The sequence below is a fragment of the Anomalospiza imberbis genome, chromosome 12 (genome assembly GCF_031753505.1).
Source record: "Anomalospiza imberbis isolate Cuckoo-Finch-1a 21T00152 chromosome 12, ASM3175350v1, whole genome shotgun sequence".
NCBI lineage: Eukaryota > Metazoa > Chordata > Aves > Passeriformes > Viduidae > Anomalospiza > Anomalospiza imberbis.
The window spans coordinates 12,984,531-13,012,124 of NC_089692.1; the positions used below are offsets into that span (position 1 = coordinate 12,984,531).

A 27,594-nucleotide genomic window follows, 5' to 3' on the forward strand; every position below is an offset into this window, starting at 1 on the left:
TTGTGTCCCCCCCAGGTTGCTGCTCCTGCTGCCCCGCAAGCTGCAGCAACTGTGCCAAGGGCTGCGTGTGCAAGGAGCCGACCAGCAGCAAGTGCAGCTGCTGCCACTGAGCCGCTCACCTCTGCCTGTAAATAGTCGGCACGCTTCGGGGATGGGGGGGTGGGGGGCACAAAAAAGCCTATTTTTTTTTGTTTTTCTTGTTTTGTATTTTCTGTACCAGTGGTGAAACTGGATGGAAATAAAGGAGTTTGTCTGGAGGTATGAGTGCTGCTGTGGGGATGGGTTGGAGGCTGAGCATTTTTGCCACTAGGGACACCTGTATGGGAATTGTCAAATTGTCACTGCAGGGTAGGAGAGAGCTGTTCAGAAACACTCCCATGTCCTTCCCTAAGTGGGCTCTGCACCTTCCTTGAGGGAGAAGAGGAGCTTCACAGGGCATGGGATGGACCTCATCCTACATGTGGGGCTGGTGTGGGCATCTTTAAGGTGCTGGTCTCCCAGGGAGGACAGCTGACACACCCAGAGGTGTGGAAGGAGGGTCTCTAGTCTAGTCCCCTCCAGCCTTTCCTTGGCTACATGGCAGGTGCCTCTGCACCATGTTAGGGGCTTCCTTTGGGTGAAAGATTTTGTGGGAGCAAGCGTGATGGGTGGGAGGGTGATGTGTGCTGGCGAGATGCCTGCCCTGAGCTGCTGCTGGAGAGCACTTGAACAAATTCTAGTGGGGATAAACCTCCCCTCCTCAAAAGCTCATGCTTTGCAAACCCCAATCCATTGCAGAGCAGATCCATCCCCAAAGGGACACTTTTCCTGCAGTCTCCCCATGCCAAATACCTGCAGCTACAGTGCTTGGCTCCTGCTGTGGGCAAAACCTCCAAGCACTTTTTTCCAGCTCGTTCTTGGGAAGCACCATGCTTAAAGCTGCAAAGACCTCCAGATGCAGGAGGGCAGGTAACCAGAGCTGGGAATGCAGTGCTTAGCTGCCTGGATTTCGGGTGGCTGCTGGGTTGGGGGAGGGGAGGCAGTGGGAAGATGTATGGGATGTGCTTTGCTTCCGAAAGTCTCTGCCAAGTGTAAGAGTCACTTTATAGGCACCTGCCTGCCCATACATGTCTCCTGGGTGTGCCCCACCACAGATGTAAGTTCCCAGCCGTGCTGCCCTCACCCATTTTGTGTCTCTCCTTGCAATGGGACAGCTCTGCCTGGCAGGAAAATCTCCTGCGGCCATTGGTGACAAGGCACCAGGGACAAGATATATTTAAAACCCAGCAAAATTGGTCACTTGGGTACCCACATAGTTCTTTCTGTTAGGCTGGGTGGCACAAGGTGGGGTGTCTGCACAGTGGGAGCTTGGCATTACCAGTTCCCAGGGATGTTTCAGGCATCCAGGGATGTTTCAGGCATCCAGGATGATCCAAGCTCACCCTTTCCCCAAAGTCTGCCCAGCTTCAGCACATGGCTCCCCAGACTGCTCAGCACCCAACTTCGCCAGTGAGAAAAGCAACACCTAGCTCAGCACCCATTTGCCTTTTAATGTGTTGCCTTATTACATCGCAGTGTGTCTTTGCCTAAGCAGCCTCCCAGCACTGCTTGTTGCAACAGAGGTGTAGTGATGGAAATGGGTTTTAAGGGTCTGCCCTGCCCTAAATACATTTAAAAAACAATCTCATGGGAAGACGCTTTGCTGGAAAAGAAGACTGCTGCTGGAGCCATATGAAACAGGGCTGCGACCCCGGCCCCTGTAGCGGAGGGGCTGCAGACTGAGCCCCCCGGGGCAGGCGCCCGCATCCTGCACCAGAAACAAAGCCGGGCGCGGATGGGGTTTCCCCTCACAGGAAGCGCCCCAGGCATCAACCGCTCCTCGTTCCCAGCAGCGTGCCAGGGTAGGACGTGGGCACACACTTCTGCACCCTGCCGCTGCCAGCCTGCCCTGCCTGCTCCTGGTTCTGCCTGCACGCCCGTCTGGCAGAGACCCCCAGCCTTGGTGCCCTTTCCAGCCTCCCCAGGACGGATTTGGGGCAAGGAAAGACACAGGACCAGCGGAATGAGCTGGTGAGGGATGCATCCAGTGCTTGCCCTTGCCTGTAGCTGCTCTCAGTGAGGTGGGTGAGGGCTTTCTGGTCCCCTCAAGAGTATTTTCTATTAAAAAAAAAAGTACTTTTTGATGAAGCAGGAAGTGCTCTCAGCCTCTGGACAGCTCTGTATAGTGGGAGGGTGAGGGGAAGCCTTTGCTTGATCCAAGAAGACGCTGATGTGCTTTATTCAGTCCCACCAGGGAAAGTCCAGCTCAGTTTGCTGAGGTGGTTTGAGGTGAACATGATCCCTTCTGGGCACCCAGGGGAGCCAGGGCAAGGGGATCCTGGGTGCACTCCCAGACGAGCAGCCCTGCAGCTGCCCATGGGACTGCATTCAGTTCCGCTTTTCCTGGCTGTGTGTGAATCCCAGGGGGGTGGTGGGTGTCCGTGACCCTGCGTGGCGCTGACATACACCATGTGCAGGAGGGACACGTGCCCTGTGCAGAAAGGATGTGCGCTCTGTGCAGAGGAGTGATGCACTGTGTGCAGAGGAGATGAGCACCCTGCGCACTCGTGACAGGAACCTCTGTGCTCAGGGGACATCGTCCTGTGCCGAGGGGACAAGCGCTGTGTGCAGCGGGGACACGCGCCCAGCGCAGAGTAAACACACCTGGTGCAGAGGTGACAGGCGCGTGTGCACAGGGGAAATAACACCCTGCCCTCAGGGGAAGCGCACCCAGGGCAGAGGAAAAATGTACCCAGTGCCAGGGGAAAATACAGAGTCATAGAATTGTTGGAAAGTTTGGAAAACCCCCCTAAGGTCACCACGTTCAGCTGCTACCCCAGCGCTGCCAAGCCCACCCCTAAACCAAGTGACACATCTCCATGTTTGTTAAATCGCTCCAGGGGTGGTGACTCCACTACTTTCCTAGGCAGCCTGTTCCAGTGCTTGACAACACTTTCGGTGATGTATTTTGACTAATACCCAGTCTAAAACCCCTGGCACAGAGATGAGATGCTATGCTGATGGCATGGGCATCCAGGATGGAGGGTACACGCATCTGATGTAGAGGGGACAGCACCCTGCGCATCCTGGGCAAGGGAACAGGCTCCCTGTGCGCCCAGTGTAGAGGGACGGGCACCCACAGAGGGGGCAGCACCCCTTGCCCCCTGTGCAGAGGACCCGGGTCCTGCCCCAGGAACGGCTCTCCCGAGCGGCTCCGCTCCCGGGGCCGCCGAGCCCTTCCACAGGGATCTGCTGCCACCTGCCTGCCCGCAGCACCGCCGCCCGCCCGGCCCGGCTCCCGGCCTGTCCCCGCCTCCCTCGGTCCCCGCCTGTGCCTGCCCTTTCCCGGTCCCGGCCCCTCAGGACGGCCGTTCCCCCGTCTCGCCCCGGAGGGCACCAGCGCCGGTCTCCGGGCGGACCAGGACTCTCCTCGCTCTGGAAAGATGCCTCGGGAGCCTGGAAGGGCTCAGGGAGAGCTGGGGTGGCACAGCCACCCTACCAGGGCACCCATCCCATCAGGACACCCATCACACCAGGACAACCGTCCCACCAAGGAATCTTTCCTACCAGGGCATCCATTCCACCAGGGCATCCTGCCGGGGACAAGTGCTCCCCTCAAACTGAAGCGACAGGCAGGAATGTGCCCTGACCCCCTGCCTGCACTTGGCAATTAGGGGGAGCAGTTACAGCCGGTGCCAGCACTGCCTCTGGCCTGCTGGGAGCTGCTTTCTACATGGGAAAATTTGGAAATAGAATCGGTATTAATGGGGAAATCTGTTCAGCTTTGAAGGTTTGATGGGTGATGTTTCAGAACAGCAGCGAGGTCCAGGCTGTCTCTTACACAAGCAGGCTGTCGCCTTGTGGATCCATGAAATTCCCAGTTCCCAGATTTTGCCCAACAATTCATGTGTCATTGACAGTATCTCTTTTAGGGCCATCGTGTGTGTGTCCAAGAGGGGACCAAACACAGTGAATCCCTATACACCCTCAGGGCACCATTTTACAGGTGATGGTGTGAGTACCTGCTGGCTCTGAGTTTGTTTGCTGGTGTATTTGGCCATAGGAGGCAAAATGGGGATGAGTTCGTTATCCTCATTTTACCTCCCACGGAATCAGCTCACAGACAGGGCTTGCCAGCAAGAGTTAGCGCTTACTAAGAAGGAAGAGGGGGAATAGAGGAACAACCCCAGGCCCGTTATTTCTGTCTGTATGTCTCTTATTTCGCCGATTTCGGCGCGGCGCGCGCAGCGCGAGGAGGCGGGACGCAGCCTCGAACCCGCGGCCTCCGGAGGCAGCCGCCCCGCCCATCCGGTCCGCGCCCCCTCCGAGCGCCTCAGTCCAGTTGTTCTCGCGAGGGAGCGGGAACCGGCACGCTGCGGAGCGCGGCGGCTGGGCCAATGGAAGCACGGGAAGCCGGGACGCCCGGCGGCTCGGCCAATGGGAGCGCGGGAAAGGGCGAGAGGGCAGCCAATGGGGGCGCGCGGCGCGGGCAGGGCGGGCGGCGCGGAGCGCAGGTGAGGTGAGGGCGCCGCGCGGGCGGGCCGGGGTTCGGCGTCCCTCCGCCTCTTTCCCCCGCTTCTTCCCCGCCTGCGGTGCTCGCTGCCTGCTTCCCCCCGCATCCGGAGCTCCCGGCAGCTCTCCCCCGCCCATGGCCTCCTCTCTGGCCCGTGCAGGCCGCTGCGGCGGGAGGCTGGCTGGGAGCGCTCCGGGCCTCCTCGTGGGCCCTCCCGGGGCTCCCCGGAAGCCGCTGCTGTCCATGGCCCGCGTTAATGCGGCGGGGCCGGCTGTGGATGCGCCAGGAGGGGTCTGCTCTTCCGAGAGGGTTTGTGTGCTGGTCGGCAGTGCCAAGCCCGGCTGTAGAAGGGGAGTTTAGTGTTTAACCGAAGTGCAGTGTTGATGCTTCAGGAAGCAGAAGTTGCTTGTCTGGGAAGGTTTCCGGAGAACGGGTTTGTGTACGTGTGGTTTGGTGTCTGTTTCGAGTTCCGTGCGTGGGGGTTGTTCTCTCCCACCGTGGGTTTGCTGGTTGGTTCCTAGGAATTCATAGAGGGTTTGGGAGGGACTTCAAAGCTTATCTAGTTCCACCCTTCCTACCACGGGCAGGGACACTTTGTGCTAGACCAGGCTGGTCAAGGCATTTTCCAGCCTGCCATGATGAACACTGGCAGAGACGGGACAGTCACAGTCTCCCAGGGCAACGTGTGCCAGTGCCTCAGCACACTCACAGTAAAGAATGTCTTCCTAAATTTCCCCTCTTTCAGTGTTTATCTATTGCTCCTTGTCCTGTCGCTATAGTTCTGACAAAGAGTCCCTCTCTGGTTTTGCTGTAGGACTCCTTCAGACACTGGAAGAATTTATGAGCAGTGAGTGGAAGGGCTTGAATTAAAGTCCAGGTGCAAAGAAGGGCTGCTTCTCTTCTGCAATTTGGTCATGTTGGTCTGGGAACACTAGTTATGGCATGGAGAGTTAAGATGATAGTGAGAAAGAAACACCAGTTCCTGTATGCTTTAGTGCTGCTTCAGTTATGTTGTGTCATAAAAAAATTTCCTACTCCTTGGGAAAACTGACAGAAATAGCTTAAAATTGCTTGGAAGAACGCATGTGATTCTGTAATCTAAATCCATAAAGTTTCTGTGGTGCAGCTATGACAGGAAATTCAATGGGGGGAGGACATAGGCTTTCATTTAAGGAACTCAAAATACTAAACCAAATGCTCTGTCTAATGAGGATCAGTTTGCCACCCTCTGCAAGTTATTTTCCTTCTGAGTTGGGTGCTTAAAATAAAGGCTAAGTGTTTGGAAAAGAGGGAATGTGGTAATACAGCAAAACTGCCAGCTGAGTCAGTTATTCAGAACAGTGGGGACTTAAGACCATTATGAGGAATTTATGGCAGATAAAAGGAGGTGTTCACAAATGTGTGCTAGTGTGTTTTCGTAGAAATCACTTCAAATGCTTACTCTTCAGGTCCACTTTAAATAATGAACAGTGTAGAGAAGCATTGTGTGCCCTTCCTTGTCCTTTCTTACAGTGCAAGTAACCCAGTGTTACTGCCTTTAAAGCTTCAAAAAAATCATTTTTGTTCAACATACCTACTGTTAGGGCTCTCTGGGACCATAAGAAGATTGGACTTTTGCATATGTACCTACAAATGAGATGAAGAAGAAAATATGCAGGACTGAAAGCCTTTTTATAGGAGGCAGAGGAGCATTAATAGATCAGTGGTAGAAGAAACAATAGTATTGTTTCAAAGGTTGTTGTGTGATCTAGTCAGGATTTTCCTGCCTTTTGTTGCAGGGGGAAGAGGCTGTTGTACTAGATGGGGTACCAAATATAGCTTGAAGCTTTTAGGTATTTTTAAGGTGGCCTATTGTGATTTTATCTGGGTTTAGTGTAGTTAGGGTATGGAAGCTTTCCCTCTGTTAGGTTTGATAATGGTTATTGTGTTTTATGGACAAGAGGGTGGTGTGCTGAAAATGTGCAGCAGATATTTGGGTTGTACAATTGTCCGCCTGCTCTTTGATTATCATCTCTGTGTTTCTTAATCGCTTCCCCTTTCTGTAACATGGAGATTATGTTGCTGACTTCTCTGAAACGTCTGGATGTCTGCTTATGCCATGTGCCATGTGAGAGCTGGGTATTATTGCTGCTGCTCAGACAGAATTCCCCAGGCCTGCAAAATGGATCTTTTACTTATTTAGCTTATTAGACAGAAGCTGTTCCACTCTCTGTAGCAGCCCAGGCTTGGAGCCTGTAGAAAAAGCACTTTTTACCTCAGATCTTGGCTGTAGGAAGTAGAGCACTGCTGGCTTGGTCTTACTACTTGTGCTCTTGTGTTTTCTTTCCACAAGAAGCTGATCCTGATTCATCAGACTGGGTCTCTTGAGCACTTTGAGGTTGGAGCCTCTTTGAGAAGCCAACACTGGATTTCTTCCATTTTCTTTGCTGTTTTGAAAAATCTTTCTGCAACTTGTGGAACTCTTGCTTCGTCAGCACTCTGAATGTAGTGGGTGAGGCTTTCCTCCTCCTGTGACATCTTCTTCCTTTCTTTTTCCCAGAGCACTGGATAAACTTAATTGTTTTTACTGTTTCTCAAAGTTAATTGGTTAGTTGACACAAACCCCATCAATGTGTGAAGTACAGCTGACACTTGCACATGCATTGGAATATTTCAGCTTTGTGTCTTTCTGAATCAAGTACAGTAAAATGTTCGTAGTGGCTGTATTTGGAGTAGAATATCTACAGTTTTCTTCCTAAGATAGCACTGTAGCGCTCTTGAGGAGTTTTTAGTGGTTTTCAGGTAAGAAATAATCAACTATAATCAGTCTGAATAAACTTAAGAAACCTGTCATCTTTTTTGTTTTCTTTGTGGCTTAAACTCAGTGAATTTGTACAATATATAGTGCTTATGTGTGGTTTTAAATGTTGGGGAAATTAAACTGGGGTTTAATGGAATCGTGGTCTAATGCAGCAACTTCTGTTGATAAGTCATGAAAGTTGTTTTACAGAAGAGCTTTTTCAGTCCTGGCTTTTTGCCCAAGGTCAATCTGGTTTCACTGAAGTTAATTTAATTTCTGAAGTATTTTCTTTCTCTTAGATGTTGGTTGTTGCTCCTTCCCCAGCCAGACATGAAAATCTGCCATGGCTGTGCTTGTTGCTGTGGAAGCAGTTTCCATCTTGCACAGCAGCATGAAGAGTCAGACTGCAGACTCTTGAACACAGTAAATTCTTTCAGGGTGGAGACAAAGTTGTTTGCACTGTTATGAATATATGAATATTCAGTCTAAATGTCTGAATTCTGTCACTTAGAAAAAGCTGTTAGTGTTGACTCTGAGATTTCAGATGTTGCTTCCAGTGCTTGGTTATACTCACAGGTACTTTAACTTGCTCCAAAATAACCAGTTTGTTCTGTATTTGCTGAATTGGGTTCAGTCTCACAGAGTTGTTGCACTTGTCCTATGCAGGCAAACTTACGTGACAGACCTTACATGGTATTAACGGGGTGTCTGCAGGTAAAATGTGCAGGTTTGGGTGCAGTTCTGTAGCACTGATTTTTCATGCTTTTGGTTTCAGCAGTTTGAGAAGTTGGTGCTTCTTACGCTCCCAGCTTTTTATCTTGGTAATGAAAAGAGGAAGTGGACCAGATCGGAGCAAATCAAGCTGATGTCTGTGTTGTTCTCGCAGTCACTGCTCCTGGAGGATCTCATCAGTCTTTGAATGTACAGGAGTGTGGCTGTTCTGGTCAGTGTCTGCCAGCAAAGGCTGTTCCTGGCAGGGGTGCATCTGAGTTATTGCAAGTAAACACTGGGAAGTTGTTTTGTACTGCATTGCAGGGCATGAAACTGCTTACTTCCACCCTCCTCCTCCCTGTTCCACTCCATCTCGGTGGCACGCTAATCTGTTCAAACAGATCCGGTCTCTATCTCACCTGATTAACAAGTCATTGCAAATACAATCATTCCCTCCCACTGCTTTCCTGAAGTGTGTGGGGAGTGCTCGTGAAATTCTCCATTCCTGGATGCTGTTGTTAGGGTTTGTCCTGGCACCCAGGCAGGAGGATTTCTCTCTCAAACTGCATATGTCTGAATGAATCATCATGCAGTGCTTTTAAATCATTTGTCCAGACAGAGGCAAGTGCTGCTACTGCTGCTCGTAGTAGTACTTGGGCATGGTGGTGAGACTGAAAATGTGAGGAATGTTCAAATTCTACTGTAAAATTGCTTTGGTATGGTTGAGAAGTACAAAAAAAAAAAAAACTTGAATTGAAGGCTATTGTTGATTTGTAAAAATCCCTGTTTTCTTCTTAGGGTGCTACCTTGAACCAGATAGTCTTCACTGATTTTACTTTTGAGTAAATGATAAACAGTGGAGTTAATGCTTGAGATCTGGTTTCTCTTATTTCATCCCAGGCCCTCTGGGTTTGGGTGCAAAAGCTATGAGAGAGGGACTGTACTGAAGATTTCCATCTCTGTAGCACCATTCAGCACCACAGATTTCTGTGATCTTCTTTGGCTTTATAGAGGTGCCTGATGCTTATTGCTTGTAGCTGGTTTAGCTGCAAACCGTGATTTGATGTGTGAAATTGAGGTTTTGGGTTTCATATTTTGTTATGGTGTGGACACCATTGTAGCTACATGTCTTTCTCCATAGTGATCCCAAGCTTTCGACGATGCTTTCGTCCTTTCTGTAAGAATAACAGGCTCCATTCTGAATTTGGAACTGCATGATGCATTTAATACATCTTCTCTTACAGCCCTTGCTTTGTGCTTTAACTTTTTAAATTATTCTGTCACTGAGTCAATGCAAGGAATTCTCACACTGGTAAAACTTCCTGTAGATGTTGAATTTAGACATAGATCTTCTATACTGGAAGAACATGAACTTATTTCTTTTGGCTGGGGGTTAATGACATATGGAGCAACACATTATAACAGCTAGCTAGTTATGGCTGTCTGTGTGCATCTATAGCTCAACTGTTTTGCTACTAATTTAGCTTCATGTTTATGTGTGTTTTCAGCCCACATATATTCCTATGCTTGCACATGTATGCATCTTTCTTCATCATAGATAAGAATATAGTATTATAGAATGGGAAGGAGTCCATAAGGATCATGGAGTCCAGTGCTCCGAGCAATCTATTTATGTGTGTATGCCAGTAGTTTATAGCTAAATTAACACCAAATTCTTCACAGGGACTTCTCTGCTTTCATCCTCCTTTGTTTTAAGGCAAAATATGAACTATGATATGACATCTGCATCCCACTTCTGACAGGTCCATAGTCTGTAGTCTTGCTTGAAAGCTCTCTGAGACCACTTGTAAAGATTTCCTTGATGCTTAATTCCTGGGGAGGATGGACAGTATATCCTGTTCTAGAAGACCTGCTCTTGCTAGTCTGCCTGTGTGACCCTGCAAGCATAGAACCTGTTTATAGCTGAGCAAGAATTCCCTTTTTCCCTGAAGGTTTCTGTGTGTCTCGAGCGAAACCTGCAGCAGAGATGGACACGGATGGCTTTGGAGAGCTGCTGCAGCAGGCAGAGCAGCTGGCAGCCGAGACAGAGGGGATCTCGGAGCTCCCGCACGTGGAGCGCAACCTGCAGGAGATCCAGCAGGCCGGGGAGCGCCTGCGCTCCAGCACCCTGACCCGCACCTCCCAGGAGACTGCCGATGTGAAGGCGTAAGTACTGACACTGGGGACTCTGCACGCAGGGTGGAAGCTGTTTATGGGTTTGGTTTCCAACGTGGGGGGAGTACTGCTGGGAGAAATAGAATGACTGCAAAGCTGGTTTTTAGAATGACTGCAAAGCTTGTGCTTCGTTTTTTTTCTTCCAACCTTTTTCCTACTTCCAAAAAACAACAGGATAGTTGAAGGGTTTATCTGAGGAGCTACTGTTCTTGATTTTGGACGCTAAAGCCAGAAAGTGCAGTACCTTGTTCTGGCTGCTGCTGAAGATGTTTACCAACACAGTGTATGTTTTTTTCTGTTTGGAAGGACTTGGCAGCTGTGCAGCACTGCAGTGGAACAGCAGAAAGAGTTCAGCAGGGCTGAGGTGTTTACATAGACACTTAGGGCTGTTCAGAGTTTGGTTCTGTGCAGTTTTTGTAACACATCTGGGAGCACTGTCTGTACGTGGCTAGCTGCTGACCTAAATATTGACGATGAGTCTGGGTTTAGAGTTCTGTCTGTTCAATACTAATTTAATATCTGTACAATTTCTTCCTTATAGATCGGTTCTTCTTGGGTCTAGAGGGCTTGATATATCCCACATTTCTCAGAGACTTGAGAGTCTAAGTGCAGCCACTACATTTGAACCTCTTGAACCTGTGAAGGACACTGACATCCAGGTAGGGAAATTTCTGACATTTGAATTACACTGCCCTTGCCACTTCCATTCCTGTGTTGTGGTGCAGAGCTGTTCTAATGCTTCTGTGGAGATTGTCTTGCTCTCTGTTTAATTCACTGGCTAGAGGAAGTGTAGAGGGGAGATGCTGCTTTCAGTGCTGAAAGATGAGTTAGCCATGAGAAGCAGCATTAAGTACCAAGATAATAGAAGTATTTTAAGTTCCAAATTCTTGCTGAAGTCAAGAGGAACTAGGTGCATACTTACTCCCTTTGTGGACCTGTCTTTGTTGGCCTTGCAAGCCAAAATTGCGCAGGGATACTTTTCTCATAGTTTTGAAACCTTTTGTATGTCTGATTGGAAAAACACATGTGGAACCACTTTGGAAGCAATTTTGAAGTGTTGGAATAGGGTGCATTTAAGTCAACAATCAAAAGAGGTGAGTATAGGTTTTTTCTTTTACTGTATCACAGATGTCATAACCTTGTCTTGGTGATAGACTGAATCTGCTGTGGTTCAAATGCTTTACCAGGTGATTTCATCTTGTAAAGTTTCCTGTAAATTTCCTCTGAGTGTCTTAGAAATTATTGTGACCCATCTAGTTTTGCTTTCTGATCATGGCCTGCCTTTAGAATATCTTCATGATGAAACCTGCAATATTCATTGCTCAGTTAAGAGCTGGTAGTGGAATTGATGTTGTGGATTGCATTGAAGGTAACAGTCTGAATTACTGGTTAATCACTTTGAAGCTCATATTTTCTCTCCTTTCTGGCAGATGGCTCACTTATGAGGGTCAGAAGAGTTGTAGGCTCTTCTTTCTTTTTTTTTTTTTTTGCAGAAGTAGTATGCTCAACTACTTAACTTCAGGAGGGGAAGGGAGGCATGTGAAATTACCCCATTTTATCTAATGTATGTTTTAGTTTTGCATTTGGTGCCATCCATTTTGGGTGCAGGGCTCTTAGTTGAATCTCATGCTAGTTTTAGGAGCCTTGTGGTCTCCTGTCTTCAGGCAGACTTACTTAACCCCAGTTTTCTAAGGCCTCTCTTTCACTAAAGATTAGTACTCTCTGGAGACTTTATATGTTGCCTGATCATAGAGTGAGAGCTCTAAACCACTGGCATTGTTCACTTTCTGTCTTTTCTCATTTTATCCCTTTGCCCCAATTTCTGATGTTGTTGTCTTTCTAATTGGTGATGTTACACTTGGTACATGTCTTTCTTGACCTCATTCTGTCTAGATTTTTTCCAGCAACACTTGCCTCTTTTTCATTTTTCCTTTTTGGTTTGTTTTTTGTTGGTTTTTTTTTTGTTTGTTTGTTTTTGTGTTTTTGTTGTTTTTTTTTTTTTAGGTTGACTACTGCTGTTAATTCTTTGATTTCTATGGTTTTTCCTTTCTGTTGTAAGAAGAATCTTATTGTCGATTCTCAAGCCCAGAAGCAGTAGTGTGCTTGATTCTTTGGAGCTGAGATCTGTGAGAAAATGGATATGTTTGCATAATAATAATCTTTTATATTATTGCTGGTTACCTAACTAGAATGTGATGATTTTATTCTTTCTTAATTATACCAGACCTCAAGGCCTTCTTTGAAATGGTGATTCTGGTATATTCTGCTAGTGATATTGGTATGTTTTCTTATTTCTAGTACCTTTTTCTGTCACCCTTGTCAATATTTGAATGTATCCTCCTGTTCAGGAAAAGCTCCAAATTTAACATAAAACCAGTGGTTAATTGCAAATCATTGTGTTTAGATGGCCAAATCAGCCAATGCAATTCAGCCCTTTCTTCAGGAAAACAGCTAAAAAGTACAAATGAGAAACAGGATTAAAATCAATCATTTAAATCGAAGTTCCATCTTTGCTGTGTTGAATCATGAATAACAATAGTGATTTAATCACTGATCACTTCAGCAACTCATCTCTGAGGCCTAATACTTGTGTGCTTTGAATCTTACATTTTTTTTGCAGGCCATGTGCAGAAAATATTCATAGTCAATTAGCTAGAAGTGATTTGCAGGGGGAAGGATGGCAAGGGACTCCACTTCAGATCATCTTGGAGGCACATTAGCCAAGTGTCAGTTTTAAATGTTTTGTCCCTGCTTGTTTTTGCAGTTAATGGGTGCAGGGATTTATGTCTTGCAGAACATCATTCCCTGCTCTGAGGATATTTGCAGTCACATCTCAAGCTGTCTGGCTGGTGTCAACTGTGGTCTGTACCTGAAAGTTACTTGCTTAGAATATGGACAAGTCTCTGTACCTATCTGTAGGTTCTGGTATGCAGTCATCAACTCTTTTAGGATAGTTTTTATTAAGTTTTTGTTAGTTATTTAAGAGGATCTTTGTGTTAGACACTGCTGATAGTACCTCTGTTAATCAAGAAGGTCTTGAAAATTTTTGATGCTTGAGATAACAGTGTGCTACAAAAGTTTCTTTTACTATGTTACTTTTTCTTATACCTCCTGATGATTGTTGGGATTTATTTTCCTTGTTCCTAGATAGTTTCTTAAGCCTTCTTCAGATGTGTTGTGTTTGTTTTGGGACAGATGAAGCTATCTCTGCACTGTGTAGAATCCTTGTTCCATAAGGTGTTCCCATTGTATCTGGTAGGTAGTGTGCAGAGTGATATATGGGAGGGGTATGCTTTATTTCTTTACAGGACTTTACTGTTCCTCTGCTGTTACTCTGTATTTACACAGGTATACTGGTAAACTTTAATTCTGTGGATTAGGAAGGCCTGTCCTGTTCTGCATCAAGCCCTCAGCCTGTGCCTTCTGGCATTATTACTCTTTTTAACCAGCAAAAACTTCTTCACATGTTCATAATGAACTTGGTCCACACTTTATCATCAGTGTTGTAGGCTCAACTGTCCTTCCTCAGACCTGTCTTTTCCTGATGCTTGACACAGACTCACAACCCTGTGTAGTTTGCAGCATGTTTATTTAGCCTGAAATCCCATCTGAAACTTAATTGTCATCTGTAGATTCTTTAACACTTCAATTATTCTTGTCTGTGTGGTTCCTCATATCTGTCCCTTTATCTTCAGTCTGAGCATGTATCTATTCATAAATACTTTACAGCATCATTTTCCAAATAAATTTTTTGGGGGTAAGCACCTGAGACTGTAGATCTGTGCCCTCTTCCCTCTGAAGAGGTGGTGGGGCTGTGTTGGTGCAGCCTCTGTGCACCACTGCACAGGAGGTGGTGGATATTGGCACTTGTGCAAGAGGCACGGACCTAATGCATAGCCTTTGCTGACTGTTGTGGTTGTCTGAAGGCTACAAATATAATTATTGTATGAATTTTAGGGTTCTGCTGACTTTTAAAATCTAACAAAGCTCTTACAGCACGAAAATACTCTTTAGACTTTTTGCCATGTGTTCCCACGTCACTCGTTTGCATCTAGAGATTTCCCTGGCAGTTTGCTTGAGCTTTCCCTGCATTCTTACCTAAAGCATTTATTTATTGTTTCTGTTCCTTCTTCCATTGCCGTCTGTTCTAGCAGCCTGTGGGAGGCCAGCACAGAGAATCTAATCTCTCAAATGATGGCAATCAGCACTGCAGAAGGAGAATGCCAGGAAATACCCTATTTCTTATGTAGAGAGTAAAACAGCAAGAAAAATCAGAGGGGAGCATCCTAGGGCATGAAGTCCCAGAATGCTGGTGCAAGACATTCAAAAATTGTTAAGAGAACCTAGGAATTCACCTTAATAGAAGTCTCAGCTTGGGTTAACAAGCAGGGGAGACTTTATGTACAGAACCTCTTTAAATGGTCCTCTATAGTGCTGACTAAAAAGTGCACCAAATTGCAGCTCAATTAATTATCTGAATTATTTATCAGTTGTAAAATGTAGATTGCTTGCACATAAAAGGGTTGTGAGTCCAGGAAATGTCTCCCACTAGAGCAGTAGGCCGGGAAGATTATGTAAAAGATTCTAGGCTTGCCATTAAATTATAAGAATTTGTATTTTTCCTCTCTCATTTCAAAGTTTGTTATTAAATTGCATGCAGAACAACAAGCATTTCTTGCAGTAAATCCATTTTACAATAATTCTTATGTCAGGAGTTTTATAAAGATCAAGATTTTTCAAAATTTTCAAAATGCCCTTTTTCGGCAAAATCTTTGCAAGACTGAATGTATTAGTCAAGTGCTTCTTGATCTCATATTTAGCATGTATTTATGTGCTTGGGTCTTTTTGTTTGTTTCTTTTTGGCTTTTAAAAATCCAAGGTAAGGTGTGATCCTGCAAATCTGTATCCCAAAGATGGGTTATGGAAATATAAACCTAACCTTGCTATTCTGTTCAGAAAAGGTATTTCTTCACTCCCAGAGATGCAAACTATGTCCTCTTCTAGTGAGCACTGTCATAGCAGATCCTCTCTCAGGTTGCAGTAATGGCAGCCAGTGGAGGAATTATTCCAAGACTGAGGGTAGGCTGTGCTATTGTAATGTGTGAGGTGGGACCTGGCCCCTGCACTGGTGCTGTTTGGTGTATGTGTGGAGGTCAGAGAGAGATTCAGTGCTGCTCTTTCAGACTGATTTTTGGGGTACCAGGTAATAGTTGCTAGATCAAGGCCTGATTTCTTCCTGCTAAGGTCATTTGACTATTACAATTTATGTTATGCGTTACTGTTGGCTTTGCATTTTGAACATGTCACTGGGCTTGATACTAGATTTGGTGCCCTCTATGCTTATTTTGAAAAATAAAAGCCCAGAGTCGTGGTGGTAATTTAAAAAAAAAATGGTTTTGCTCTCATTTTTCTGGCTCAGTCCAGCTCTGTGCAGATTTGTGAAATGAATGTTAGAAGGGGACACAAGCTCTCCTGGCATGCATTGCTTATCTGCTTAGAAAGTTTGAGGTGAAGGCCTGGCTCCGTTACACTGAAGGAAAATTTTGTTGAATTATCTCATTTGTACAAGTTTCACCTTGGTCTTCTGACCTAGGCAGAATTGAAATGAAAGGTTGCATACTAGGGTTTGGTTTTGATTTCTGGGTGTGGATATTCAGAGTATTGACTGAGTAGCTCTCTGGAAGCCCAGATACAGAAATAAGAGCTTTTATCTAAATGAGGGCAGAGGGTTAGACTGAAATCTCTCCAAGTGGCAGGAGAGACAGACTGAAATTAAGTATCTGGGATATTTTGAAGCTTTTCAAAGTACTGCAATTAGGTTTTGTATCAAAGATAGCTTTAACTTCTGCTTTAGTGTTGCTAGAATCTGGGTCCCAGGATGCTCTCCCCAGCCCTGTATGTTCTGTTTGTGTGTATGTATGCGTATGACTTGTAATTTAAAAATTCTTATTCTGACATCGGGTACTGCAAGGGTGCATTATTCAACAATTGAGCTCTAATTGCTATTTTATGTTACCATTTGTGATATACTTTGTGGTATATGCTAGAATAATACCAAAGCCTGTGGTAATCTACTAGAGTGTAACTAAAATCAGAGTTTATAAATGGAAATGCTGACACAACCTTAAAGGGCCAACCTCAAGTGCTGTTCACCATCCATTGTTTGCATTAGCTCAGCTTGAAAATGCATTTTTCCTTTTGCAGATTTTATCCTTTCTCATTTGCCAAACATTGATTTCTCCCCCCACCCCCCAGTCCTTCAGTTCTAATGGAGCTTGAAATTAAGGTGGCTTTATTTTTCTGTCGCTTCCTTGTTCACCCTAATCAATGATGCCAGCACAGCTGTGTGGACCTTTTAACCATTGCAGAGCCATGGTGGTGAAGGCAAGAGGACAACCTTTGACCTTGTTTTTTTTAGGGTTGGTCATTAGCTGCTGATTTCTTGGCATTGCTGCAGTCCAAATGAAAAATACTATTGTTGGTCATAGTTGAGAATTCTTCAAAAACTGTAGAAGTGTTTGGCTCCAAAAATACCTCATCTTCAAAGGTTCTTAGAAGTCATTTTTTAGTCTCCCTTTACTAGTGCATGCTAGTATCAAATCCTGCTGTCTTCTTTGCCTAGGTTGTCTCACTGATTGCATTCAAGATTTTAGCCTTAATGTATACATTTAGTGTGTAAATCAAGAATATAAATATCCTGGTAATTAAATGTGGCCAGAGGCAGTTTGCACACAATTGAAGAAAGCAGTGATGGGGAAATGAATGAGTATTTTGACATGCAGCAAATGGAGCTAAGGGAAAGGACCTTGGAAATATAAATTACAGAAACTTCCTCAGCTCATCTGTGCTGTGTTTGATGTCTCCTTCTCCTAAGTAATGTGTAACAATTTTACATAAACTGCAGGCTGCCTGTGCTCTCTCCTGGCTGGCATGGGCCTTGGGCAGGTCACAGCCCTGGCAAAGCAGCCAGGGGATCAGTGGCCTGGCCGCCACCTCCCTGACCCCGAGAGTCTCCCAGGGCCCCTCTCAATGAACGGGCTGGCCCAGAGCCTCCCAAGGCCTGTGCTGATTAAAGGATGCCCTGGGAAGTACCACGCTGGGTGTAGGTTGGGATGTGATTAGGATTTAAGACTGCAGGCTTCTCTATTTCATAGCCAACTTGGGGTTTTGGGGTCTGTTTTGGTTTTAAGTTAAAAGGAATAAAACCCAACAAAATCAAAACATCTCCTTCTTTTTGGCATTAGGTAGGTGAGTGAATAACACTATAGGAAAAAAAAAAGGTGGAAAGGAAAAAAAAAAAGCCCAAAACATTGGGAATGTTTTGGTTTTTGAAGTTTTTTTTGTTTGTTTGTTTTGTTTTGGTTGTGTTTTTGGGGTTTTTTTTTTTTGTTTTTTTGTGTGGGTTTTTTTTTTTTTTTTTGCTTGTCACTTTCCGCCCCTCATGTTTGTAATTTACATCTAAGCTGCAGTTTTCTCTGGTTTTCATTAGTGCTTTAGTGGCATGGTTTAATGCAGTTTTAAATGATCCTGACCTTATTAACCTTAAAAACAAATAGGCACACCCCCCAAAAAAACCCAAGCTGTGATGCCTTTAATGTAGAGTACTCAAGTGTTTCTTTAATTGGCCAAATTACAGTCATTCAGTAAATATTCTGATACTGAATTATTTTAAATGTTGTTTATTTGCCTGGTTACGTGCTAATTGGAGTAATAATGTGGTGATCTTCCAGTTCATCATGGTTCTGATCATGGTTTCCTAACCTTAAGAGGTTGGGAAAGGAGATAAGATGCATGATCTACCTTTCTGTTTCATCATGGGTAAACAAGAGGGTAGGAAAGGTATTTCAGAACTTTATGCTAATGCAAGGTCATGAGATGGAAAAATTGGCAACTCTGCTTCTAGTAGGTGTATTTATCAATCTGTTTAAATTCTGCTATGTCCTGGCACATTTCACATTTCCTGTCTGCTTAATCCAGATATGTTCTTTGCATCTCAAATCGGGACAGCTGTAAACTTTTAATGTTTTTGTAACAGATACTCCAAACATCTTTAAACATACCAGATTTTGAGTCATAATGCTTGACTTCATTCCCCCTCCCCTGTTTTTCTTCTTTTGCCCTGTAGCTCTGCCCTTCTTTGAAAATGGTTCCTATTACTAATTGAATGTCAACTTGTATTCCTGTGAAGGAGCAAATGCAGTATATAAAGACAGTTTGGACATCACATATCCAAAATGCAACCTCTCCTGTGGTGAGGTGTAGACATCTCCACTTCTCTTGGTAGCAGTGCTGGATCCTTTCATAGCTGTAACTCAGGAGCAAACCTGGGTGTCAGGATCTAAGCCAGAATTTCCCCAACACTCTGCTTGTAGCAATGTTACTATTGCAAGAAGTACTGTGGGGTCATTAATGACTTCCAGGATCTGTGTTGCATCTGACCAGGAGGGTGTCATTGCTGGCAATGTGGTACCTCTTAGTGTCATGCTGTCCCATTAATTTAGTGCTCTCTGAGGGCTTGTATTGGCTACTGACCTAGGCTGTGTGTGCTCAGCATGTGCAAATGAACTGTTGGAATTGGTGTTTTCATGGTGCAGGAAAAATTTAGTAGAATAGTTTAATCTCTGCATTTTTACAGACTGGTGAGAAGAAACTATGCTAAGATGCAACCTGGCAACTTCCCCCCTCCACATATCATATGATAGAGCACTCACTTGGATTAAAGAAATGGTTTTATTTATATATTTGAGGCTCAAATGTAGCTTTTGCAAAGCATAACTCCTGTTTTGTTTTGTTTTTTAAACCATTGCAAATAATGCATAGACCTTAGAGGAGAGGATTTGGAGTTTTCCAGTACCTTTATTATAGCTCTGAAATAAAAGATTTGCAGGGCTGTACTGGAATTTCAAAGTGGAACTGATTATACACAGAAATTAACCTGGTTAATCTCTGTTGAACTTAAGGAAAAAGAAAAAGTTGTCAAAAATTAACAAGCAGATAAATGAGATTTCTAATGTATGAACAGCATATATACTTCTGTATAGTAGCAGTATAAGACCATAATTTGGAGGAGAGGTAATTATTTTTTACATATTTATTTTTAAAGCAATTCAGTTTTCTCAGTGGACCTTGGTATGACCTTCTAGTGCCGCTGTGGAAATTGGAAATGGAAGCTCTTGGCTTTGGGAAGCCCTGCTCACAGCCATACAGGGATGTTGTTGAGGGCAATTCTCACTGATGGCAGAAGCTTTCAGTCCCAGTGTTGCAGTGGGTTAGTGGAGTTAAGCCATAGGTGTGGGGTTGAAAAACTAACATTTATCTATTCAAATCAAAATGGCTTTTTAACACTTCTGAAAAAGAGGAGAAAGAAACTGAAGTTTCCCAAGTGTGGTAGGAAAAAAAGAATTTTGATCTTCAGCGAACTTGTCTGAAATGAGACAAGAGAGGCTTGAAGCTGACCTATAAGAGAGATGAAATCGTTACCTTTCTCCTGAGCTATTGTTTCTGTGGGGTTTTTTTGCTAGTCTTTATTACATGAGCATTATCTTGACCGTTTTTCTCAACTAATCCCTCATGGTGCTGTGAGCAAATCACTCTTCCACAGGGGAAATCTGTAATGTGAGTAGGCCAGACTCTCTTGTTGAACTCCTGTGGTCACAAACAGCATAAAACCCTGGACACTCGGTTTCCAGTGAGGCAGTTCATCAAATTTATTAGGAAAAGCAGCAGCTGCTGCAGCTCTCAGCTCCCTCCCCTCCTCTCAAGCACCCCTCATTTACTCAAGCCTCTTGAAAGTGTTCCTGGACTGATGAATTCCACTGGGATTTATTACTGAACCATTTGCGTAATTTGGCAGTCTGGGAAAGGCCACAGGTATATTCTTGTGCGTGCCTTCCTCTCCCCTGTCGTAATTAGTCAGTTTGACTCAACATCCAAAATCTTAATCCTAGGCATTATCAAGCTTTGGTTTAAAACAGTCACTAACTAAGAAGTGTGACAACTGTTTATCAGTGACTGGGCATCAAACTCTGGATTACTTAAGCTTCCCCATACAAAGCAGCAGCCTGAAAATTTGGCAGTTTGTGGAAGAAATGTTTGGGTTATGTGCAGGGATGTTTTTTAACTTTTCTTTTTGAGGTCTAAATGAAATTCTTATTCCTGCCAAGATATGTTTCTGAAAGAAAGTTGCAGCCTTTTGAGGTAGAACTAAGGATACATGCATTTGTTTAGCTCATTAAGATTTTTGGCAAAACTTCTGTTCTCAGTGTCTCCTGTTTTCTTTCCTATCCTTTATTGCTCATCTTTCTTCCACTCTTTTTTTTTTCCTTTCTTACTCTAGTTGTGTTCATTCTCTTTCCTTTTCTGCTCTGAATTAATGTATTACCTCCTCCCAGCACTTTACTCAAGTCTCTGCTTTGACACTATTTTAGGCGCAAATGAGTTATTTGTTTACTTTGAGCTAAAATATTAAACAAAAAGCAGTTTGCTCAAACAAAAAGCAGTTACTGCTAGATGTCTCATTGGTTTTTCATGCGTGTGGAAATGACTGAAAGAAGCTTAGGGAGATGAGTTGGAAGTTTGCTATACCATTCCATTATTTGTATTTCAGTAAGCATGCAAGATGCATGGTTCTCCACAGAAGTACCAAAATGCTTATGCAGCATTATGAGCCACAGCTAACAGAGCATCTTTTAAATTAATTGGAACAGCGTGCTTGATTGTTGCTTGGTAAAAATGGCTTGAGAAGGTTGGAGAGATTTAGTTTTAAAATAACTTAATAAAGGAATGAAATATCATGTTGCTAGGTGGTGTGACTGCAGTGGCAGTATCTGTGGACTGTACTTTTTGAGCATCAATTTCTGGATTATGAGTTATCTTCAGTGTCTGCTGTGGGATGGAGGGGGAAGGGGGAGAGAGAGGTTTTGTCACGTGTGGTGTTTTTGAGGGAGCAAAGGAAGGGTTTGCCAGTGTCACACAAGTGCTGTTCCAAGGCTGATGAATGAGGAAAGGCAGTGGTAAACACTTCAGTGCTTAGTTTCAGTTTCAGCAGCTTTATTAAACCTTTTTGAATCTTTTATTTGGCTATCCTAGGCTTGATTCAGGGATATGGGATTAGCTGATAGTAAAGTTGTCATAGTTGATTTCTTAGATTGCATTTGGGACACATCTGTTTCGTTGCCTTTACATGCTTATGTTCAGCACCAGATAACTCAGAGGAGAAACACTATCATAATATCATGGGGATATCAATTTGCTTTTTTAGGCTTCACCTTGTTCCTTAGTAGTCTCTAACTGATTATCTTGAAGCACAAGGAATAATATTTCTCCACAATTTCAGTGTTAAACTCAGCTCTAGGTACTGTCAATATCGATACACGTACTGAGTCGGTTTTTAATCCCATTATGGTTTTGGCCTTGCCATCTTCCTGTGGCAGTAAACTCCACAATCCAATTACAGATTATGTTAAAATTTATTTCCTTTATTGGTTTTGAGTTTGACATCATTTACACAGACATTGTTTCTGTTTGTTCAGACCTGTGCCAACTGGATTTCAAGATCTGCCCTTTCTAGAACTTTCTACTTCACTGAAAGTACCAGCTCTTACTTGGTTCCTTTTTTTAATGTTACTCATCCCAAAAGTGTTCCCAGACCATGTCACATGCTTCTGACAATTCCCTGAGTGTGTCCTGCAGTTTCTCTTTTGAGAGTGTCTGTCCAGCTTACGCAGTGTTGTTAACACCAGTTTGTTTTTTCTGATAATGATGTTTGGTGTAGCCAAACTTGGTGTGAAGGGCAGAAGTAGCAACCTGTGAAGGATTTGCTTTTAATCTCAGATAAATGGGAGTGCATAGGTGGGAATGGTGTACAGTATCATGACAAATCCTTATCTCTAAACACAAGTCAGTAGGATTCTTTGGGCCAGATTCCAATGCATGAGAAAAGAAATTTTTGAAGAGAATGGGGGAGGAAATGCAGAAGGAAAAAAAACAAACCACATTTCAAATAATGATAAAACCTGTGTGTTATCTCCAGATCCTCTGAGCAGTAATTGATTTTGCCTGCCATGGTTACCATACAGTAACTCTGAAACATTCATTATTTCTATCCTGCCCCAAGGCTTGTAGCAGAAAATGGCATATTCAAATCCTTTTACTCTGTCTGTTAAGTAGATACAAAATCCTGAAGGTTTTAATGAATGTGAAATGAGTGCTAATGCAGTAGTCAAAAAACTCACCATTGTTTTGACTAAACGAGACTGTGACCATCTTTAAGTTGTAGTGAAAGCTAAATGCTGGAAGCTGGATGCAGAGATCCATCTCACTGCTGAATTACACATTTGAACTCTGTACTCTGGTTTGTTTTCATTTGTTTCTCATAGATCTGCCCTGCTATATTTCTTTTAGTCCCCCTTTATCTTGATTTAATTTTTCCAAGGTTAAAATGGCTTATCCAGAAAATTTGGAGCTCTTTGCTAATGGTAAGAATGTTGATTACTCAATAGATACAGTGAATCAATATCGCTTCTCTTATTTTTGTTTTGCTGTTTTACTTGTGGTTAATGTTTTGGCTTCATATTTCCTGGTAAGATGAAGTGTATGACATTGCTGTGCATAATTAGCTAAAGTTACACTAAAGATTTTGTTGTTTGTCTGTGGTATCATACTCTTAGATGCCTTTTCTCTATCTTTTCTAATGTCCTCTTGTTTTTTTCTTTTCCTTGTCTGAGGAAAATTTTTGGTTTTGTTATTTTTTTAATGAATTATAAAAATAAGCAGTCAAGGTGGACACGTCCTATGGCTTGTTGCTGGAGCTGGGGGAAGCTGAGCTGGAAATGATTCCCATCAACTAGTAGTGTGAAATCTTTGACTGAGAGTTGATGGTAACTTGTCACTCAGTTATATCCCTGTTAGTCACTATAGCAGAATTGTTAGCTTTCTCTTCCTTTTTACTTATTTCCTCTGAGTTACTCTATTTGCTTTTGCCTTGCTTTGGCATTTTCTCTCAGAGAAATCTTTCCAGGATGTAAAGGATATTACACTGTGTCTCTTGAAAGCTGACAGAAGGCAGCTGGGAATCTCCAGGCCTTCCTGCCTCCTGTGTCCACCAGTCAGTAGGGCAATCCTCTGTGTGAAAAGAGTCTGGGGCTTGTTTTTGAAGGCTGGATATTCTTGCTGATATTTAGGGATGCTGAATTTGGGGAAGCATTACATATGAGTCCACATAACCCCAGGAATGCCAGAAATGGAATGGCTTTTGCAAAGCATCATCAGGAAAATAGAAGTAAGTCTTGCTCATCAGTCAGAAGTTATTCCTTTAATAAATACCCAAAGCTAAACTGTGAGAAATAACATTCTTCTGCAGCAGAATAGTAGAACAGATCTCCTTCCTGCAGGGGGTTGAATCTGCAGTTTGTCTTAAAGGGCAGAATTAAGTTGTTTGTCTCCACTAGATCTCTCTTCTCTTGGTTGTAAGTTTGCTCTGTTTGTCTTAGACTCTTCGGCATGCATTGCCTCTGAAGAAGCTGCTGTAACATTTTCTCCCTCTGAGATGAAATACTAATTTCCAGCCAATATATTATGTATTATCTATGCCTCCTGGCAACAAATATTGCTTGAAACCACATATTCAGAAGGAAGGTGGGAAGCACAATTCAAAGACTCATGTTGCAGAGACGGCTCAGCAGAACATGTTGCATGTGGGAAGTGCCCCTGTGGATCCAGAGAAGGTTCATCTTGCCATCTTGAAGGAGTTTCTAAATAATTTGATTTTATGCAGACCTCTGAGGTGGATCCTTTTGCCTTCAGCATGCCTGGTTGGTGTCATCTACAGGAAAGAACATGCCTTGGTAGCGGGCATTTGCAAACCAGTGTTTGTCTTGTGGCAAGCATGCTGGTTGGTTATGGTCATCCAGACAAAACATGGAAACTTTGAAACTGAAAGGTCAGATCCTGAAGGAGGAGAAGGATGGCCACTTCTTAAAATACAAATGGCTTTTGCTGGAGCTTTTTTATATGTCAGTTAATTGTCTTCAAGCAGTTTATATGGGCAAAAACTCACTGTTGCACTGCAGCTGGTGCAGGAGTTACAATCTGGTTGTCCATGCTGCTGCAGGCTGTGCCTTCCCATTAGTGAGGCTCTTTCTAGTGTCAAAGGCAATGGCTTGCTGATCTCATCCTCTTCCTAACTGAAGTTCCAGGGTGATAAATGACCAGTATCCTCTATATCTCTGCTTTATGGAAAATGCATGCAGTGAAAGAGTCTCTACCACATGCGACTAAAGAAAAGGTCTTTTTGTGTCTTTCACAATTTATTTTTCAGAGAGTGTTGCAATCTATTTTTGTAAGCTGGATGTGTAGTCAATGCATTTCATTGAGAAGCTGAGTAGTTCTGTTTAATACATGAATTTGTGCCCAGAGAGTAGGTAGACAGGACCTCAGAGTTTTAACAACTCCTGAGCTTATTGATTTATTTTACTCAAGCTTTTTACATCTTGAAGCAACCCTTTGCTATAGCTGTAGCACTGAATCCTTTGCCTTACTGTGTAGTATTGACTAATTATCTTTTTAAAAAATGAACTTGCAGCTTCCATAGTAAATCAGGAGTGACACCGTATCAGCAGCACAGGTGGCAACCTCTTCCTCAGACAGAGAGACCTCCACATGGTCACACAGTAATGCTGCTTTTGTAGGCTGCTGGCCCTGCCAAGTGCCAGATCTGAAAGGCTGAAGTACTGACCTTTCTAATTCTGTTTGTGAAATCAGTGCAGAGAGTTAGTTTATTGATAGGCACAGTTTCACAGACTAAATCTTGCTTACTCAGACTGACAGTCTCACAGCTAACGCCTTTGGACTCTCCCAGGGCCATCATGAGTGCAAATAATTTAAGTATAGCACTACCTTTTGAAGTGTTTGTATGAATTCAGAGCATTTTGATATACTATGGTACCTTCCATCAGAGGAATCTTACCTGTGGGATCATCAGAACTTCCTTTTACATTAATACCAAAGCTTTAGTTAATTGTTACTTCTGATAGCCCAATGAAACTCTAGAGCTGTCTTTTGTCACCTGGTTTTTGGGTATGGTTTGGGTCTGGATTTTTATTTGTTTGTTTTTGCTATTAATCTCTGAACAACTTGCCTAGGTGCTACTAGAAGCATCTGCTGAACAAGCTGTTGCTACCAGCAGTAGAAGCAAAACTCTGCAGGTGTCACATGCAATGTCAAATTTCTGGCCGGTAGTTAATGTGTTTATTACAAAAAAAACTTAATGATTCTTAGGATGTGTTACTGAAATATCTTTTTAAATCCTCTTAAACTTTATTTTCCGAAGAAACTTCAGCTATTTTAGGAGCTTAGGCACGTTGACAGGCCTAGGACAGAAGCACAGGGAAATGAAGGCTGAGATAGGAGCAGGTTCATGCAAATCGATATTGAGTGTAACTGGAGATGTCAGGATGGGAATCTCCAGCAGAGCTGCAGTTCAGTGTATTGAATTGTTAGAGGGTGCAGCCAGGTGGGTTATTGGCAGTGCACATGTGCTGGGCTTCTACCTCCAGTTACAGCAGCTTCCAGCTCACTGAATGTCACATAGTTTAAAAGCAGGGGTTGGGTTGGGCAGCAGAGATAGTGAATGACAGTAGGGAAATGCTGCCCTAGAGATCATAACTTCTATTAATGACTGGCTAAAACAATTGGAAGGTTCATTTGTATGGGGAATATCAAAATGCCTTTGTCCTTGGCCTTTGATGACTTGATGTATATTGAGATCTAAGCAAATGTGTGTCCTCCATAGTTTGTGTCTAATGACAAATTGCATCTTACATTGTTTTATAGCTCACTTTGTGAAAACAACTGAAATGCAGCCCAAGCAATTAGCTTTTGAAGACAGAAGTTATAAATGAGATGTAAAAAATGGAGAGTGTTCTGGAGTTTCAGGTTTTGGTTTTTTGTTTGGGTTTTTCAGGGAAACTGAGGATGGATTTAGAACAAGAGCTCATAAAGAGCCAATTATATAGGATTTCAGCACTTGAGATTTATCTATTTGTACTTGCTGACTGAAAGCAGCACTTTCAAATCAAACCAGCAAACTGCTGCCAGATGTGTTGTAGATGAACAGGGAATGGGGTTTTTTTGAGGTTCCACAGGACAGAAGAAGAGAATGTCAGTTATAAACTTTGAAAGCAAGTGGCTGAAATACGTTCCAAGAGTATTTTGGAGCAAGAGTGCCAGTTTAAATATTTATGCAGTGTTTTATTGTACTGATTCAAATATTGAATAGCACCTGACCCTTGAATTTTTGGATCCTTGCCTGACTGGCACCCCCTGATGCATATATTTACTTAGAAAATGGCCTTCTGTGGCAGCTGCTTTTCATTGCAGGAAATTGGGAAAGCTGGATTTTGATCCAATTTTTGGCATGATTTTTATGCTTGACTTTGAGTTCAAGAAATGCCTTCCTATGCATCAGTTTCTTCAGCTGAGAATTAAAAATTGAATTTCCCACTGGCTCTCACAAGATTGTGAGATTCTGTAGTGGAAGCTTATGTAGATGTTTTCCTTTTTGCTATTTTGTCAGACCTCTTTATTGATCAGTATTGTGAACAATATTGGGCGACATTTGACTGGCCTCCAACTTCCACTCCCTCAGATACCACCAGACCTTGTGAAAAAATAAGGTTGTTTCTTTCCATCAGTAGTTTTCTAGTTTGGCAGTGCTAAGCAGCACAGTCCTTGGCTGCCCCTGTGGTACAGACTGTCAGCAGAGCTCCTTTGTCCACATGAAACAAGAAACTGAAGCTGTGCTACAAACACCTGTCCACTGGCAGCTCTGCTGAAACCACTGTCATTAAGACAACAGCAGTGGCTGCTGGAGATCTTCAACTTCTCTGAGCTGAAATTGTCCAAAGACTGCTATTAATTGCTGCTCTGAGCTGGAATTGTGGCCATGCAAAAACCCTTTAAGCTGGCAGTTTAGAGTTGTAGGCTAAAACTTTGGTCAATACGCCTACTGCCTGCTACCCAATATAATCATTTCATGCAGCAGTATTTAGTAGTGTGGTGACTCTCACTTGAGATGGATTATTTAGGATGTGCCTGATGTAGGGAGAGTGGGCTGAAGTAGTAAAACCTAATAATAGTCAGAGGTGTGGCCTAGGCTGTTGCTGGGCACACACCCTGCTCCTGAACTGGGATTTTGCGCTGGCAAACTGCTCCGTGGTCTGTGAGGACTTGGGTATTCCTGCCCCTTGCCTGCCAGGCTTACAGCCTTGGCTACTTCTGCGGAGCTCAACCTCAAGATGCAGATGTCCTGACCTGAAAATATCAGTAAAAAGTCTTTCCAGATTCCCAACCATGCTCTGTGCTTATTTATAGCTGAAACCCCAGGGATGCAAGATGGTTT

The 27,594-nt window shown here is 43.7% G+C and overlaps 1 protein-coding gene across 3 annotated transcripts in view; it reads left to right on the forward strand.

Moving 5' to 3' along the window:
- Positions 1-4,456: 4,456 nt before the first annotated feature.
- NUP93 (nucleoporin 93) overlaps positions 4,457-27,594 on the forward strand; it is a 78,974-nt gene continuing 55,836 nt past the window's right edge. Inside the window, exons 1-3 of one of the 3 annotated variants that reach the window (XM_068202830.1) lie at positions 4,457-4,532; positions 9,974-10,187; positions 10,738-10,855. In XM_068202830.1, coding sequence (XP_068058931.1) covers positions 10,009-10,187; positions 10,738-10,855 — 297 coding nt within the window. In that variant the 5' untranslated portion in view covers positions 4,457-4,532; positions 9,974-10,008. Of the gene's footprint in view, positions 4,533-6,126; positions 8,254-9,973; positions 10,188-10,737; positions 10,856-27,594 lie in introns of those variants that run through there. The other 2 variants (XM_068202832.1, XM_068202829.1) reach the window with 2 other exon arrangements.